A 16,909-nucleotide genomic window follows, 5' to 3' on the forward strand; every position below is an offset into this window, starting at 1 on the left:
CATCTTGCACAGGGAAGACACAGGAGAGAGCTTAATTAAATAAGTTTATTGTCTAACGTTTACAGTTGTTACATTGCCGCTGTAAAGTGCGACAACATAAATAAATTTTCAGCAGAAACTCCTCTTTCCCCCCCTTTCCCGTCTATGAACACTGCTTTAGGAACCAGGCCTCGTCGTTTAGACTCACAAAAGCAAAGTGGACATGAAGTTTCAGTGGCACAGTTTTCACAAGTACATGTTTAAACAAAACTACGGGGCTGACTTGCTAGCATGACAGGAGCTACCATGCTGTCTCCCAGGAGGCCCCTGGCAAGAAACCGCAATGCCCCAGGCCCTGCGATGCATCAAATCCACCACAGAACCAGTTCACAGGTGAGATGAGTATCAGTCTCCGGTAAAATATTTGCTAGTCCACCCTTACAGCTCAGAGAAAGGTGCCTGGGTGGAGACACCACAAAGGAATAAGGAGTGCTGAATTCAACGATGGGGAAATGCAAGTTAAAAAAGTATAAAAAATGAATGCAAAATGCAGGCTACAAATAAATTTTGTCAAGAATACTGGCACGTGGCAATCTGAACTCAGATTTTAATTTTTTTCCTTTTAAGGACAGGGAAATAAATTGAACAGTTTAATGCTGTGTGCAAAAATGTTTACCGATATCAAACTGATACATTTTACCATCTCACTGTAGTGTTTGAACAGCAAGGTAGATGAATTGGTTTCCAGCATTACAGGCAACACTAGATAATACTTAAACAAGTTAATGTAAACTTTATTCTTAAGGCAGCTGGTACTAATGCTGCACACAGGCATTGCTCAATGCCCATTATGGTAATGGGACACGTAGCACTTTAAAACAAGTAAAAAGAAAATAGCATTATTGGACTAAATGACGCATGTTGTCAAAATACTTTCTCTTTCACGCAAACCATGAAATATTTGGACATCTAGAAAAATAATGCACCCACTCCTCCAACTTCAGCCTGTTCTTTTACAAATATTTCAAAATACTGATAAATAATAGTGACTGCAAGGAGAATGCCAGTGCCAGACCCAATGGCTCCTAGAAAGTCAGCCAATACTGAAAGGGCACCAATGCACAGCCCACCAAATGCAGCTGCTGTAGGGATATACCTGTACGAACAAAAAAAAAAGGTATTCATAATCATCAATTTTCATCCAAGGATTGTAACAATACATCTACTACTAAAACAACCAACTAGAATACTGAGCAACAAAGGTAACGTTGCAAACACACCTCTTCCAGTAGCTCTTATTATCCATATTTGCACAAAGTAGAAACTAAAATAAATATTCACTGATAGGAAAGCTGTGTGAATACTTGAACACTGACAAAGCTTTTCAATTAAAAGTATAACAGTTTTAGGTATATGTGTGCTACGTAACCTCCACAGGACCAAGAATAACCGCTTCAGCTTAAATATGTAGGGATGAATCTACCCTTCAGCACAGATCTGCAGGCTTTGGATGCTGCATAAAACACTGCTTTGTGGTGTCATCTTAGTTCAGTAACAGCAAACTAAACACCTGTAAAAATCAAGGTGTCTTCCTTTTACAAACATAGAAGAGCTTCAGTCCAAATTCCCTCATTATACTGCTTAAGAGACATTACAGGTTAATCTCCTACCTACTGCTATAAACATCTTCTGCATTACTAGGAAAGGCAACAGCTGAACGGGAAGAATCTTGACATTTGCAGTAGAAAAAGGTCTCAAATTGTTCTGAGAATATCTGCTCTAGTTGACACCTCCCCAGCACTCAACCATCCAGCTGGAAATCAGCATTTCCTTACCTGTTAAGCTCGTGAACCATTGAAGTATCCCTGTGGCCTCTCATCACCATTTGCTGTTCTTTGAGTTGCTTGGCAACCTGCAAAAACCATAATTTTATGAAACTGCTATGGTGTTTCATAGTCACCTGATATTTAGTCAGAGTAATAACTGATCAGTTAGTAGCTAGTCGGTTCTAAATTAGAGGTGGCGCTTGAAAACATTTAGGCACGTCTATCAGAACACCTACATCTTTTGCTGATGAGCCAGACACCTCAATCCAAGTCTTCGAGAAGAACGCACAGGATCCCAACATAAATATTATATAAACTATTACATGGACAGGATCCTCAAATATTGCACCCATGGATTCTGGAGGGGACAAGTAGTAGCACAGGCCACCAACAGGATAAGAGCGAGCAGGGCCACCTCCACTGACATCCTGTGAGAGGGGAAGAAAAAGGGAACTAGTTATTTCTCGCCAATCTCCCACATTTCTATCCTGTACGCATAGAGGAATTCCTCTGCAATGTTTAAAACAGCTTTTATAGACTAATGTTAAAAAGTAAGTATTCCAGTTTTCAGCTGGTTAAATACCAAAGTTTCACAATGAAGTAATATATACAAACAATTTTATGCTCTTAAGAGGGTGGTAAAATACTTACTGCCCACTGTCCTAATAAGTTCACCAAGAAGTTGCCGCTGAAACGAACAGACAACATCTGGGAAATAACATAGAGGTTTGAAACTAAGGCAGACTGCAGAATGATGGGAATGTTGGAGGTATAGAAGAGCTTGATAGGATAGCTACTGTACTGTCCACGGTATCGTGCGGACTTGATGGGTAAATCAACACGAAATCCCTACAGGAAAGAACACAAATACACCAAGTTTATTTCCAAGATAGAAGGTATTCCTAGGACACATAAAAGCTATCCCTGACCATAGAGTTCTTTCTAGATAAACAAGGAGTGCAAGGCCTGAGACAGTCAAAGGCAAAGGCTTTCTGCTGCAGTCTGGATTACAAATTTTAAAGAATGATAAGTGTTCCTGCTTGGCTGTATTCTGTTCTTTTTATGTAAACATTACCTCTCATCTGCTAAGTGATACTCCTCTAAAATGCACTTTATAGAATAGGGTTTGATAAAAGCCTTTAATGGCTTTTAACATCTAGCCAGTTAACAGCAGACTTTTGTGTAATAGGCCCAGCCTTCTGTTTTGTGGGGAAGGCTCTTATCTGAGAAGACCCAAGAAAGCCACATGGATTTGAAAAACAGTGAAATCATTTTTCTGCCAGCACTCTGACTCAACAGCTTAACAAAACAACAATAACAAATGTTCAGCCACACACACACAAAAAAAATCACCATATGGATCTCCTTTAGTGTCCATTTTAGTAAATACTTAGCTTTAAAAAGAAATACCAGCCAAGTATTTCAAAAAAATCAGGGAAAATCAGTAATCTATGCATTAATTACACAAATGTTTTCTAGAACAAATCTGTATCATGCACACCCCAAAGAAGCCTGGCTCTTTACCTCTGTCCAAAGGTATTCTTTTAAGATAACTATGAAGTATATTATTTGTGCAACACAACCACTGCAATTCCAGAATCCATTTTTAGTAAAAATACTCTCAGTGTGTATGGCATTTAATGGAATGTGAGATTACATCACTGGCTCCATACAAGTACATCTGGCTATAAAATTTAACAGCTGTACTGTCACAGAGGTATGAAATAACAAGGTTGAAATTAAGCATTTCTTACTCAAAGCTAAGATACTTCCGTTACTCTAGTTTAATTTTTGCATTTTGCCCCAGTGACTGCAGTGTCTATTATCCACACACTATGCAGTTGCCGAACTACTATGAGGATTTTCTTGTTTTACCTGAAAATATATGACTACAGCAAATACAAATACTGTTGCAATCAGATTCATGAGATTGGGCAAATTCTGTCGGTAAAAAGCCTCCCGTAAAGCCCGGACTTTGTCGGTTCGTGTAGCCAGAAGATGAAACAATGCAATCACAGCACCCTCAAACTCTGTTCCTGCATGAAGAAAAAAAAAAAAAAAAAAAGAGACACATATAAAATCAGATACAATAGGAGATAAATCTTGTTACAACAAATTCAACGCAGTACAGGATTCTGATTTAGCTTACAGAATGTAAAATAATCTACCCAAGTGTTATTACTGGTTTAAAAAACAAACAAAAAAAAACACCGCAAAAAACAATGCGCACACACCCAGTCACACACATGAAAAAATACTTTTTCTTTCTTTTCTGAGGGCAGAGGGATGACTGGAAGGAAGAAATAATAAACGAGGAGAAAAACAGCTTTAGAAAAGCAGTAAAAAAATGTAATATACAAAACTACTAAAAATCAGATGAAAATGAAAGCACACTAAAAACTTGTCTCAGAATTTCAAATGTATGTATTAAACTAGTTAACTTCTTGATGCAAACACCTGTATCAACTTGGTATTTCTAGGGTCTCAGGACAACCAAATGCCAAAGACTGTCTGAGGAATGAAGAGCTGGTAGTCCCTGAAGAACCAAACTAGCTTAAAGTAATTTGGAGGCACCAGCTCTAGAAGTATCCTATAGCCACCAACAACAGTTGGATCATAAACAACTCTTGTGAACATACAGAATTTCTGATGTTCTCTATTTCTATCAACTAAATGATACTAAAACAAGACTATATCAGTTTGGAAATCTAAACCGCTTCAGTCTGGCTTCAAGTCCCAGTTTAACTACTGCAATTCCAATCAGCAAAGGCAAACTTGTAGGTTATTAATCTTCACGTAGCTCAGACCATATTTTTATCTTCAGTGTTAGACAATGACTGACTTTACAAGTTAATCATCACACATTAAACCATTTTCTTTAATATCCATCTGATAAACCCCTGATATTTATGTATAGTATACCTTCAGTGAAATAGGTTGTAACTAATGGTAATTGCACACGTACCTCTGCCAGTGTTGATGGTAGTGGGACTAAAAGCCTTCCAGACAATGGTTTCACAGATATTGGTAGCAATAAACAGGGAAATACCAGACCCCAAGCCGTAACCTTTCTGTAGCAACTCATCTAACAGCAGTACAATCAAGCCAGCAACAAACAGCTGTGGGAAAAAACACAAAACTGAGCAGGAACAAGAATAAATCAAGTCAAGAATTATGCATTAATCCCTGCTTCAGTATTTTCATCACGTTGGAGAGTGATCATTAAGTTTGTCATCTAAATATCATTCATGCAGTGTTTTTACCCTCTCACGTACAAATGCCTGTGCATCTCACCTGGCAATGATCTCTGTGACTTTTCCACGCTGATGCTAGCAAACAGATTACTCTGTAAGTGCGTTTTCCGAAAGTGTTTAAGTCTGTGCATTTACTACTTTGCTCTACAGGATAGTGTCTCAAAACTGCACCTGTGCCTTTTAGTGAGAAGTCCTCCATGGTACTGAACAGCAGCTACTGCTTTCAAAGTCTACCAATTCCTGTATTTCAAATCAAACAGCCACTCCTATCTGAAACATTTTTGATATTAACTACCCCAACTTTCTCCTCCTGTATGGAATATTTAGAATTTCTTATATATAGACAAGGGATGATGCTTTATAGCATTAAAAATAAACGAATAGAAGGCAACCAGACATAAAAGATTTTTCCTTCCAGCTATACCATATCTAACCAGCCTCAGTTACACACAAAATAGCTCATTACAAACCTGAATTATAATAAGAAGACAAATTCCAGCACCCATTTCAGCAGGATCTCCATACATTCCAGTCATAACATACACAATGGCTTGCCCAATGGTAATAATCATCCCAAATACTAAAACAAGAGAGAAAGCAAATCCTTTAAAAAAATCTGCTGAAATAACCTACCAAAGAAATCTCACATCTAGTATCACTTAGACAGGCTGCTTTCCCAAGAATAAAAATGTGCTTATTAATTTTAATTGGAACAGTGCTTACATTTCTGAGCTCCATTGAACAAGGCTCTGTCTTTTGGAGTATCACCAACTTCAATGATCTTCGCTCCAGCTAGCAACTGCATGATCAAACCAGATGTCACAATGGGTGAGATACCTAATTCCATCAAAGTACCTAAATAGGAAAAAAAATTAGTAATTGCCATTCAAGCATCTCACCTAAAGAATTATACTCTGAGGATATTAGGTCTGTTCAAAGATTTCTGACCTATAAGGAACATTTTTCATAACTCTTCAAACGTATATTCAATCATACAGGTATGATCAAAACAAAGACTGTTATCTCCTCCCAAAAGAAGGCTGCTGTGTTAAAATCTGTAATCTTGAAGGCAGCATGAAAAACCTATATAGCTTTTCACTTCAAATATTTTTGTGAAACTGTGCTAACACTAAAAATCAATGCACACTGAAGCTCAGCTTTTCAGCATATCATATCAAGGAACCTTTCACTGGAAAGTGTCTTGTCTCTGTTTATTCTGTCAGTGCTTCAACTATCACATTTTCCAAAAATTTAATTTTGAAGACCACAGAAAAGATGTCACAGATCCACAGTAGCTGATAATGCCACTCTCAGAATCACTGACTCTAGTTCAGACCACAGAAGTTTAGGATTAAACTAGTTGTTAACAAAACAAACACATCACTAAAATGCTCTACTCTGCCAATTCTCCTACTGGCACAACATCACTTAAGCATCAACTTCCAACTGTAAACAACTCTGACAGGGTGATATTAACTTCATAAAACACTACTGCTGCAGCACACAGGTGTATATCCCAGAAAGCCTGCCTGGTTTTCCCTCCCAATCACTTCATCTGGTCTACTAACTGGGGCACTCACTTTGCTTGAATCCTCAGACACGCACCTGCAAAACCAAAACTACCACCCAATACTCTTAATTTAGAAATATTCTCAGCAAGGTCTTGTTAGAGTACTGATACCTTCTTGAGTTATATTATAGAGCAGTACAGGAGCAGAACTGAATGTACCGTATTTGAGAACTGTCAGTGTTAGGTTAATGGTTGGACTAGGTGATCTTCAGGGTCTTTTACAACCTCGACAATTCTGTGATTCTGTATACAAAGCAATTAAACTCAGAAAAATAGCCCACCTCTTGCCTGTACAATATACTCTCCCATCTCAATACAGAACCATTCTTCCACATCACATTTTTTGGAGCAACATTATAAAGAGATTACTTTTTGAAATTTAATTTGTCCTTTGGGTAATACCAAAACATCTTCTCCTATCTGAAGATGTTGAAAGCTCAAAAAACCAAAATGTTGAAAATTTGGATGAAAATTAAGAAACTAGAACTACCAAGTGATAAAACTTTTCCACATCTCCCAAGCTGGAACCTTAAAGAAAAGAAGTTTGGGTAAGGACACATTTTACAAGTTTAATATTCAATTAAGACAGATAAAATTACTTCATCACCATCTTTTACATGGCCACTCGAGGGATGTAAATAATACACATTTTTTCTGCTGTTAAGTCACAATACCCACCAGGGAGATTCAAAAGAAAATCAGCTTACAATTCTATTCAATTCTGTACATTTAAGTGGAACTCTGCTCTCACGTGTAGTACAGTGGTGTTCCATCATAAAATTACCAAGAAAATTATTAATAAAAAGCTATTTAGTCACTGCAGATTGGTAAAGTCTCAACAAGAACCAGTGGCAGGGGAAGCAGGGTCTGTAAAGTCATGTGAAAGATGAAAAGTACAAACACTGTATCCACAGTTGATCAGCCTAGAAGTTAATCGATCCTCACAGCCCAACTCTGGAAGGGGCCCCTTCTCTGTGGGAAGTATCATTCTGTATTTCTTTTTTCCCATTTATCAGCCATTTATTTAGAAACTGCTTCTGGCAACTCTGCCAGTAATTTATTCAGAAACTTTGAGTTACATGTGCTGCTTAATAATACCATTGGCTGCCCCTTCCCTCTTACAGTATAAGGAAAGAGAGACTATCCATTCCCTATCCACATTTTTTCCAGAGATTAAGATATAAAAGACATGTGGGACATGCACATTCCATGGCAAAGAATCCTTATTTTTTTAGGATCTCTTCCTATAGATTAATATCTACCTTAGATTCTCTCTGGTGCCTTTTCATGAGTGTTTTTTTAGTTCACTGTATCCTTTGTGGCATGGTAAATTAGAATTCCATGCAATATTCAATTTGTAGCCACTTACAGATTTGTACAGACATTTCTTCTGATCTTTTCAACCAGTTCTTAAGCCATTAGGTCTTCCCTTTTATCCCACAATAGCTTAATTTCCTGAAGAGCCTTTAATGAATAATCTCACTTTAACAAAGGGTTTTTGAGCACCTCCCCTACTGTCTGGAATCTTCTTTTCATTTCTGCCTAACTGCTACAGTCCTTGTTTCAGTTCTAATTTTTAATAATTTTAGTCATTTTTTCATACTTTTTTTTAGTGTTTTTCTTGCTACCAGAATGTAAAGTGTGAAAGCATTAAAGTCATTGTTATGTGATTCTTTCATACTTGCGTCCTAGAGTTTACACACCGTTCAGTACCATGTTAAATGTCCTCTCTCATGCAAATCTCTACTTCTCCAACATCAGTTGACTTAGGTGAAAATTAACTCTCCCACTTCTGCTTTTTATTGCATTCACAGTCTCTCTAGTATTTTCTTGGCCTCTGTTACCATTCTGTCTGGGTAGCTGTCCTGGTTTCAGCTGAGATAGAGCTAATTTTCCTTCTTAGTAGCTAGAATAGCGCTGTGTTTTGGATTCAGTATGGGATTTGGTATGAGAATAATGTTGATAATGTACTGATGTTTATAGTTGTTCCTAAGAAATGAAGGACTTTTCAACTTCTTATGTCCTACTAGTGCGCAGGTGCACAAGAAGCTGGGGGGAGCACAGCCGGAGCAACAGACCCAAACTGGCCAATGGAATATTCCGTATCATATAACGGCATGCTCAGTACATAGGTGAGGGCTGGCCAGGAAGCTGGCCTCTCTCTCTCTTCCAGGACTGTGGTTTCAGGATTTTCCATCCTCTGGGATCTCCAGCTGGGAACAGGCTGGGAATCGGTTGGTGGGTGGTGAGCAATCGCATCATGCATCACCCATTCGTATATCCTATTATTAGCATCACTATTATTTTATTTCATTTCAATTATTAAATTGTTTTTATCTTTACCTACGAGCCTCCATACCCTTACCTCTCCAATTCTCTCCCTCATGCCCTGGGGCAGGGGGAGGGTGAGTGAGCAGCTGCTGCGGTGTCTGGCTGCCAGCCAGGTTTAAACCACAACAGCAGTGGAGAGTGTATTTAGTGTCATATGCTGCTAGTGAGACACAGAATTGTGTATGTGAATTCTGCAGTAGAGTTTGAAACAGATAACTTTTTTACCTTATCATCTTCACTGGTGTGCCAAAATTTGCCATTCCAAAATAATTTGTACCTTCATATTAGAGGGTTCAGATGATTTTCCTCTTCCAGCCAATTTTCCAAGATACAGATGAGGACAGTGTCCTCATTTAGTCATGCATGTCAGGTCACTCATCTTCAGTTTTACACTTCTAGCATTAAAGCCACCTTATATATTTGTTTGGGATCCACTTGTCTATTCTAAGTTAGTCTGGGTTTGCTAAACTATAAGCCTAGTCATCTCTGCCCTTAGCTTTCCCACTTGTAAAATTACTCACCCATAATGTTGCCAAACTGTTATGAGGCGTAACTGATATGCACAAAAGGTATTTTCTAGTCAGCACTCTCATACTGCACATTAGTGCTGTTCGTAAGTGGCAGACCAGATCGCCAGTCCCATTTATTAATCAGAAAGAGACTGATCTACAATTCAAAACAGAAATCATCCCCAAACTTGAGAATCAAGATTAGTCTCATCTGCATGTCAAAGGAAACCCCATTCCTAAAATGAAGTAAACTTCAAGTATTAGTCAGTTTTAATTGCATCTGTGTTAAGAACTTTGTAAAGTGTTTCAACATGACATTTGGGTTGTATGAAATTCAACAGCCAACTGTTATTCTCCTGATCTGTTTATACCACTACAAAACAGAGAGAAAGGAAACCATCTGCTAACCTCTGTTTGACGCAAGGATGACTCGCATCCAATAGAACGGATCTGCAGAATCTGATGACATGATTCCAAACAAAGGTATCTGTCAAAGTGCACAATGGTATTAAGCAGATATACAAAAAAGTTTACAGTAATCTAAAAATATTCACATGTAACGATTCAACTGTTAAACTGTTTAACAGAATTTATTTCAACTTTTTTTTTTTAAATTAAACCAGAGCATATAATAACAGATACTGACACCATCTATTTTAATCCTCCAACTGTGGCATGACTCAGAGGACTAAACTATATAAACTAAGACCCTTCTACAGAAAAAAAAGCAGAAACCCCTGGAAAGAAGAGTCAGTGCACATAAGCCAGACTACTGAAACTGAAGATGTAAATGCCTGACTGGAGTACTTACAACCCCCCCCAAAAAAACAGAAAAAGCGTAAAATAAGTAGGTTAGCTACCACAAACCAGTAACAGAACAGGGAAAAATATTAGATGATACTCCATTACTTATTTCAACATTTTTGCAGCAATTCTGAGTTTAAAAAAAAAAAAAGAGAAAAGTGTAGCAAAATATCTTTGACAGAAGAAAGCAGGTTTCTATTTTTTTAAAAAACAGCCCTAAACTGAATTTCTTTTCAGTACAAATTAAAGATATGGCATAAACTACAATATAAATACCTTCCTTCAGCAAGTTTAAATATTCAAATTCTACAGCTGGGAATATATTTTAAAATATTCCGTATGGAACTGTCAAAGTCAGCCAAGTTTATACAACACCTCCAATATTCTGTATGTCAATACCAAGGGATTTTGACATCTTTAAAATTCTTCTTAATCACAAAACCAGCAGACTAGGAATCCAAGCTATTTTATGGATTAATTCCTGAAAACTATAGTCTGCACCATCTGATTTCCTTTTCAACTACTATAATCTTTTGTATTATGCCTACATCCAGCAGGCAGGAAACACAGATAACTATGTGTTCTTCTATCTCTATTGCTGCCACCTCCTCCTTCCGAAAAATCAGGTCGGTACAAGAGCTGGGTTTAAGCCTTTCAACAGTCCTTCAGAGTTGTAAACAAAAATTATTAAACTATGCTCCAGAGTCTGGAATGGGCAAGTTAATAAATATAACCTAAAAAGCCTGATTCTGAATATGTATGGTTCATTTTAAATCTTTTAAGAGGTTCTACAAGTTCTAAAAAAATATCAAGTAATACATGGATTCTCATTTTCTGCAGTATCTAAGTATTCTTAAAAAAAAAAAAAAAAAAAGCACTCTCTGTTTACAACCCAAGTACAGGTTCTAAGAACTCCTGCAACAGTGAGTAATAAAGATCACGTGTTTACAAAGACGTGTATTTCTGAGGAGTTTTAGCTAACATCTTTGCCAATATATTCACAAAAACCAAATTCTAAATGTCAACTTAAACACCTCAGAAAAACATTTTTCCTGCAATCTTACAATCCATCAGCTTGTTCGAGAAGAATCAGGTAAAAACAGTCATTTCTATTTCACTTTCAAAATAGTCAATGCTAAAATTTAAATGAACAGAGGGTAAAGAATGCATAAATTTGCTCAGTGAATTACTCAATGAATAATTTGCTCGGCTGTTCACCCTGTAGCCAGTACCATCATTTGATAGGACCCTTCATATAACAAAAAACAACATTATTTATTTTAGTCTAAGTAGAAAGCGTTAGTTTCTGAAAACATATACAATAATAATAAAGACTGTTTCAGATAACCAGGTTGCGTTAACTGAATTTTAAATAATTAACCATTAAAATATGTAACTCAAACTGGTAGGTCAGTATGAAACAAGAACTGCTTATGCTCCTAGCATTTATTTTATATGCAAAAAACACACATTTTCTCAACACATAAAACATCAATACCTACCTGGCAGCATACTAAGAAAATGAAGAGCGTGATAGCTGTCCATAGTACCTTCTCTCTGAACTGGATCTACAGAAGAGATTGTAGAGATTAATGTGCTCATTGTATGTAGAATTTTCACTGTACTCTCACATTCGTACTAAATGCTGTATCATTCAGAATTAGATGCAAAATACTGAACCAGAAGGCATCATCTCTCATTAGAATTTTTAATATGATTTCAGATTTTTAGAAAGAGATTGTCAGGGGCTTCTATATAGTCAAAGAAAACTTATATGGGATCTGGCTGACAGTATAGCTGACATTCAGTCAGAATATATTTTATATATAGTATTCTAATACAGTGGATATTTATAGAAGTGCAACAGCATGGGTAAAAACATGGACATACCAGAACAAATGTGAAAGATTAATGCAAAAAACGCCCTTATATTCAGTGATTAGTGCTCTAGGGTTCGACAGATTTGAGGCACTGTTTTGTAAAGCTGGAAGTTATTGAACAAAAGCACTGTAAAGTTTTTAAAGAGATTAAACTGCTGTGAATACAAGTGCTAAAAACCAGAACCATGAGTTCTGGATAGCAATTCAAAATATTTAAAATTAAGTTCTTCAAAGGGTCTTAGCAGAAGCTTAAATTCACCGTTATGATCATGGACACAGACCACAAAATAATTTTTAAAGATTCTTTTTTTCCCTCCAAAATATTTCTATCGATGTAGATTATATATTACTTTAAAAAGATGTCAGATCAATGATCATTAGTCACTAATACATTGAAGAGAATCTCAGGATTACAGCATCTGAGGCAACTGTAACTAGTGCAAGGTGCAAGAAGTGAGGAATCACAAGACTGAAGTCTAAACCAGATGATTACTCAAATCATGAGTAAAGCATGAGACAAAGAAATACACCTGAAGAGACCAGAAAGAGCTAAGATGCAGCACTATGTTCAAGTTCCCACCTCTCTTCCATGGACTGTAAACATTAGGGTAAGTGTGTTCACTGTTGGCACAAGTACAGCGGCTACTAAAACATGCCATGAACTAACATGTAAGACAGACACAGCAGAAATACTAGCTTTCTGCCTCCAATCACTGAATCTGCCTGTAAGAAGGTAACAAGAAAAAGGATTAGTGCCTGATTTTATAGGTACTGAATACCCACAAATGAGAAACTACAAACCGATGCAGCAGCACAGCTTCTCAAGCAAAAGAAAACTCAGAAGTAGTCTGTATATTTATAAGTGAAAACATGCACTTACTTAGAAGCAAAATAATCCCAGTATTTAATGTATTTACTGATACCACCTCACTCTTTTAAGAGGACAGATGCTAAAAATACTTACAGTACAAAGATTTAAATAAAAAAGGAAAAATAGTGACAGAAAATCCCAAACAGTATCTGCTCTTAAGACTTTATGTAGTGCTGACCCACTTTACCAAGTGAATTCTGTAATTCAGATTAAGTACAGACATTTAGAAAGAAAAATGTTTAATCAAATTATCTCTGCAGCCCAACAGTTAAACCTAGTTTCTGAGACATCAACCAAGCTCTGGCTCTCTCTGTAGCTGTGGTGAATATGAACATTAGAGAAATTCTGCATCACCCAAATCATAGTTACTCACAAGGAAAATGGTCTCTGTGATTCAAAAAGACAAAAAAAAAAAAAAAAAAAAAGACATCCAAATCCATATGCCAGGAACAGCAAAATACAGACTGCTACCAAAATTTTCCAGCCACAAATGATAACAAGCACAGGGACAGTACATTTCATTTTCTGATCAGACTCAATTGGACATTTTATTCCTTTGACATTTTGCTTAAAACTTGTGAAAATTAAGGGACTTAAGCATCATCTTCTTGGTGTTCTGAACAGTGTGTTCTACTTAAAAAAAATCTGGGCATACAAGGGAAATACAAACCGATACTACTAACTACAGAAGTAGCTGTTGCTTCTGTTGATCAAGTTGGCCAAAACACAAAAACAACACTCTCCGGTGACAGAAAAAGCCCACTTCCCTCATCAACAGTAACAGCAAAATGATTCAGTGAGAGCCCAACTGAATCAAAACTTCATCTTCACAATCAAGTTCAAAGAAAACAGCTTCTATTTTGTTATCTTCATTTCTTGTCCCAGCCTCAATCAATCCACTAAAACCGTTACTAATGATGTCTGCCAGTGACAGCTTGCAACAAAACAGTAAATAACAAAGAATTATGGTTATATAGAATGACCTAGGTCACCTAATAAACCTCACAAGCAAGGAACACAACATAAATGGTCAAAGGGCTCTTCAGTCTAGGAAAGACATTCCCAGTTATATGTTCACTTCAAATTTGTACAAAGCTGGCAAGTGGCAGTCATTGCCTAGACAGCGACCTAGACAGTAATAAAGACAAAGTGACCCAAATAGAGAGGACAGGAATCTCAGCTCCTCTCTGGGCATCCTTCATCTGCTGATGGAGGACATGGACAGATCAAGCCCTTCTTCCTCTCTGGCAAACAGAGAGGAGGAAAAAAAACCCAAAACCAACCAAACAAGAGAAAAATCACAACTGTCCATGAGCTTTACAAAAACACCAGGATCTGTACATTCATCTTAGCTTCCTCTTCACTTCACTAGACAAAAATGGGATGGATGTAACCAACTAATCACAGATATGTGATAAATCAGCACCAGAAGAATGCACTAAGGGTCACTACTCCAGAAACAAAGACTGTTACCTTCCACCCACACCTGGTGCATTCAACTCTTGGCACCATCTGGCTCTGGAGATTCCTGCTCTGATGATGCATTTTTCTGACCTAAATAATTTGTTTGGAAACCTGTCCCAAGAGGCAAGGATGTAGGAAAACAAAGAGAGACAGATGGAGCAAAGAGCCAGGGGATAAATTTTTTTAAAAATCAATTCCAGAGGGGAATAATCAGCAGTTTTCACTGTATCTTCTCCATTCAATCCAGCAGGCTCAGCTATGGTTATTGGTACAAACATCTCTGCATTCAGTCCTAACCTTCAGGAATCTCTCATCAACAAAAGAGGATTCTCTTGGATGGTGTCACGTTCCCAGCTATGCATTTCCTTTTAAGAATATAAAAACCAACATTTAGCTCTTAAGGAATTTTCACGCCAGTCATGACAATGAATGTTAGGTAAATTTATTACTCTAATTAGAACCTTTGTCACCTAGGTGATATGTGCTCACTTAAATTTCGGAAGTAAAGAATGGTGGGGCTTGCTTTTTCTGACAAGGCAGGTCTCTTTCTGATCTGCAGAAGTTAACTCATTTTAATCTAGAAAATGTGCTGAGAAATGGGATGACCTTCTAGGGCTAGGGGAATAGAGAGATCAGCTGTAAATGAACCCAGTTCACTGATTCCAGAACAAAGGAAAGTGTCATATCCAATAGGTGAACAGGGAGTAATTACCTGAACTATATCACAGATCACTTTCCCACTTCATCAAGGTGAATCACGGCTATGGGAGTGGAAAATATTTTGTGGGAAAGGAAGAACTGAATTTGTCGTTTCTGAATTACAACACAAGCCTTTCCAAAGTAATACATAAGCCAGCTCAAAGACCGGACTTGTGATCAGTACTCAAAGCCAAACCAGTATCCACAAAGACAACAGTGGTATCCACAGGGGAAAAATAAGCTTGAAGACTCTGTTCAAGTATATAAAAATAGACCAAATCATATGGAGCTGAAACAAAATAAACTAGAGATAAGACTTTTTAAAAAAATTAGTTAACATAATTACAAAGTGGAACATCTTATCAGAAGGCTGTTAAGAATTCATCATCATAGTAATCTTTTATCTTAACATGGATTCCCCCTCCTTCAAAGAATATTTCCTACTTTAGGGCCCACTGTCTGTATTTATATTATATACAATATTCTCTTCTCTTTGAAACAATAAAATTAAGACCATAACGTGACACTCACTTTTCTTTCCGGTTTCTGGATTTCAGGTAACACTGCACAGAACGGCTTAATAACTTCTAAAAATTTTACTGTTCCAGAAAAACAAACACACATACAAAAAATATTAATGAACCTTTATGAATGTATAGAACTTCATACAGCTTTATTTAACTTCTACAAGGGAAATAAAGCGTAAGTAACACTTCATAAGTGAATTATTTCATCAACACACATTTTAATTCAATGTCTGGAAACTAATGACCTCTTCTTAAAATAGCTGAGAACAGGGCAAAGATGTTAAGGAGAATTCTTAATCTAATCAGATTTGGCCCATTCCTTTTTCAACAGCTGGAATAATTTTAGATGAGAAACAGGACTGTATATATGACCAGAAGTGAACTGAATTGCATTTCACCTAAAAATAAATGACCTAGTATCAGTGTGTGCTAGTTAAACACAGAAGCAAAGCATACTGACATCAAAAAGCATCCATGTAGAGATGAACATCTTGTGTTTTACAGAAGTATTTAACTGAGAAAAATAATTCACTCTCTAAAATACATTTAAAAATCTTAAATTAAATCACTGCAACACTTATTCTGATCAGAACTTCGGGGATTTTATTTTAACTTTTGATACATCTCTAATTCACAGTTTCTCCTTTAAAACAGAGAATCAGTTTGATCTCTTTTCATGGAAATACGAATAATAATTTTTAAAAAATCAAAGCACGTGTGTTTGTGGGCAATTTGTCCTCCAAAACTTGTACATCATTCCCAGCCCCAACACATTCAGAGACCCATAGAAAACGACCATCAGTACTTCCTCAAAATAAATGCATTTATTACACTGCAAGCCAAGTTAAGTTACGTTTTGGTCGAAATGTCATGTTTACTTTTACATTTTGCTGTGACATATTTCTCCTTTGCTTATTCCAAGCTTTCAGGCAGATCATCAGAACCTGCATCTCGCTCCATAGAAGGCAGCACAGCTCCCATGTTAAAATACTACGGCCAGGGGAAAAAAACAAAAAACCGGCACCAAGCGGGGACTCGTCTCACTCTCTGCCCGGCTGCAGGGAAAACTGCTCAGGAGGAGGGTGCCCCGCTGCCGCCGCCTCTCCAGCCTGCCTGCGGCGGGTCCCTCAGGCACGCCGCCACCTCAGCCCGCCGGGCCGGCGACCGGCCACGTCGTGCCCTCACACAGGCAGCG

The 16,909-nt window shown here is 37.3% G+C and overlaps 1 protein-coding gene across 1 annotated transcript; it reads right to left on the reverse strand.

The window, feature by feature from the left end:
* Positions 1-31: 31 nt before the first annotated feature.
* On the reverse strand, positions 32-16,586 carry SEC61A2 (Sec61 translocon alpha 2 subunit). The gene is made up of 12 exons (XM_026868023.1): positions 16,568-16,586; positions 15,719-15,795; positions 11,776-11,841; positions 9,878-9,956; positions 5,783-5,914; positions 5,530-5,639; positions 4,771-4,924; positions 3,681-3,841; positions 2,457-2,654; positions 2,042-2,233; positions 1,815-1,891; positions 32-1,135 (listed from the first exon to the last, which is right to left on the reverse strand). The coding sequence occupies exons 1-12, from the start codon at positions 16,584-16,586 to the stop codon at positions 949-951; spliced, it is 1,452 nt and encodes a 483-aa protein (XP_026723824.1). The 3' UTR covers positions 32-948.
* Between the last annotated feature and the right edge of the window lie 323 nt (positions 16,587-16,909).

This window comes from Athene cunicularia (assembly GCF_003259725.1).
Source record: "Athene cunicularia isolate RWA chromosome 1 unlocalized genomic scaffold, athCun1 chr1_part2, whole genome shotgun sequence".
Lineage (NCBI taxonomy): Eukaryota > Metazoa > Chordata > Aves > Strigiformes > Strigidae > Athene > Athene cunicularia.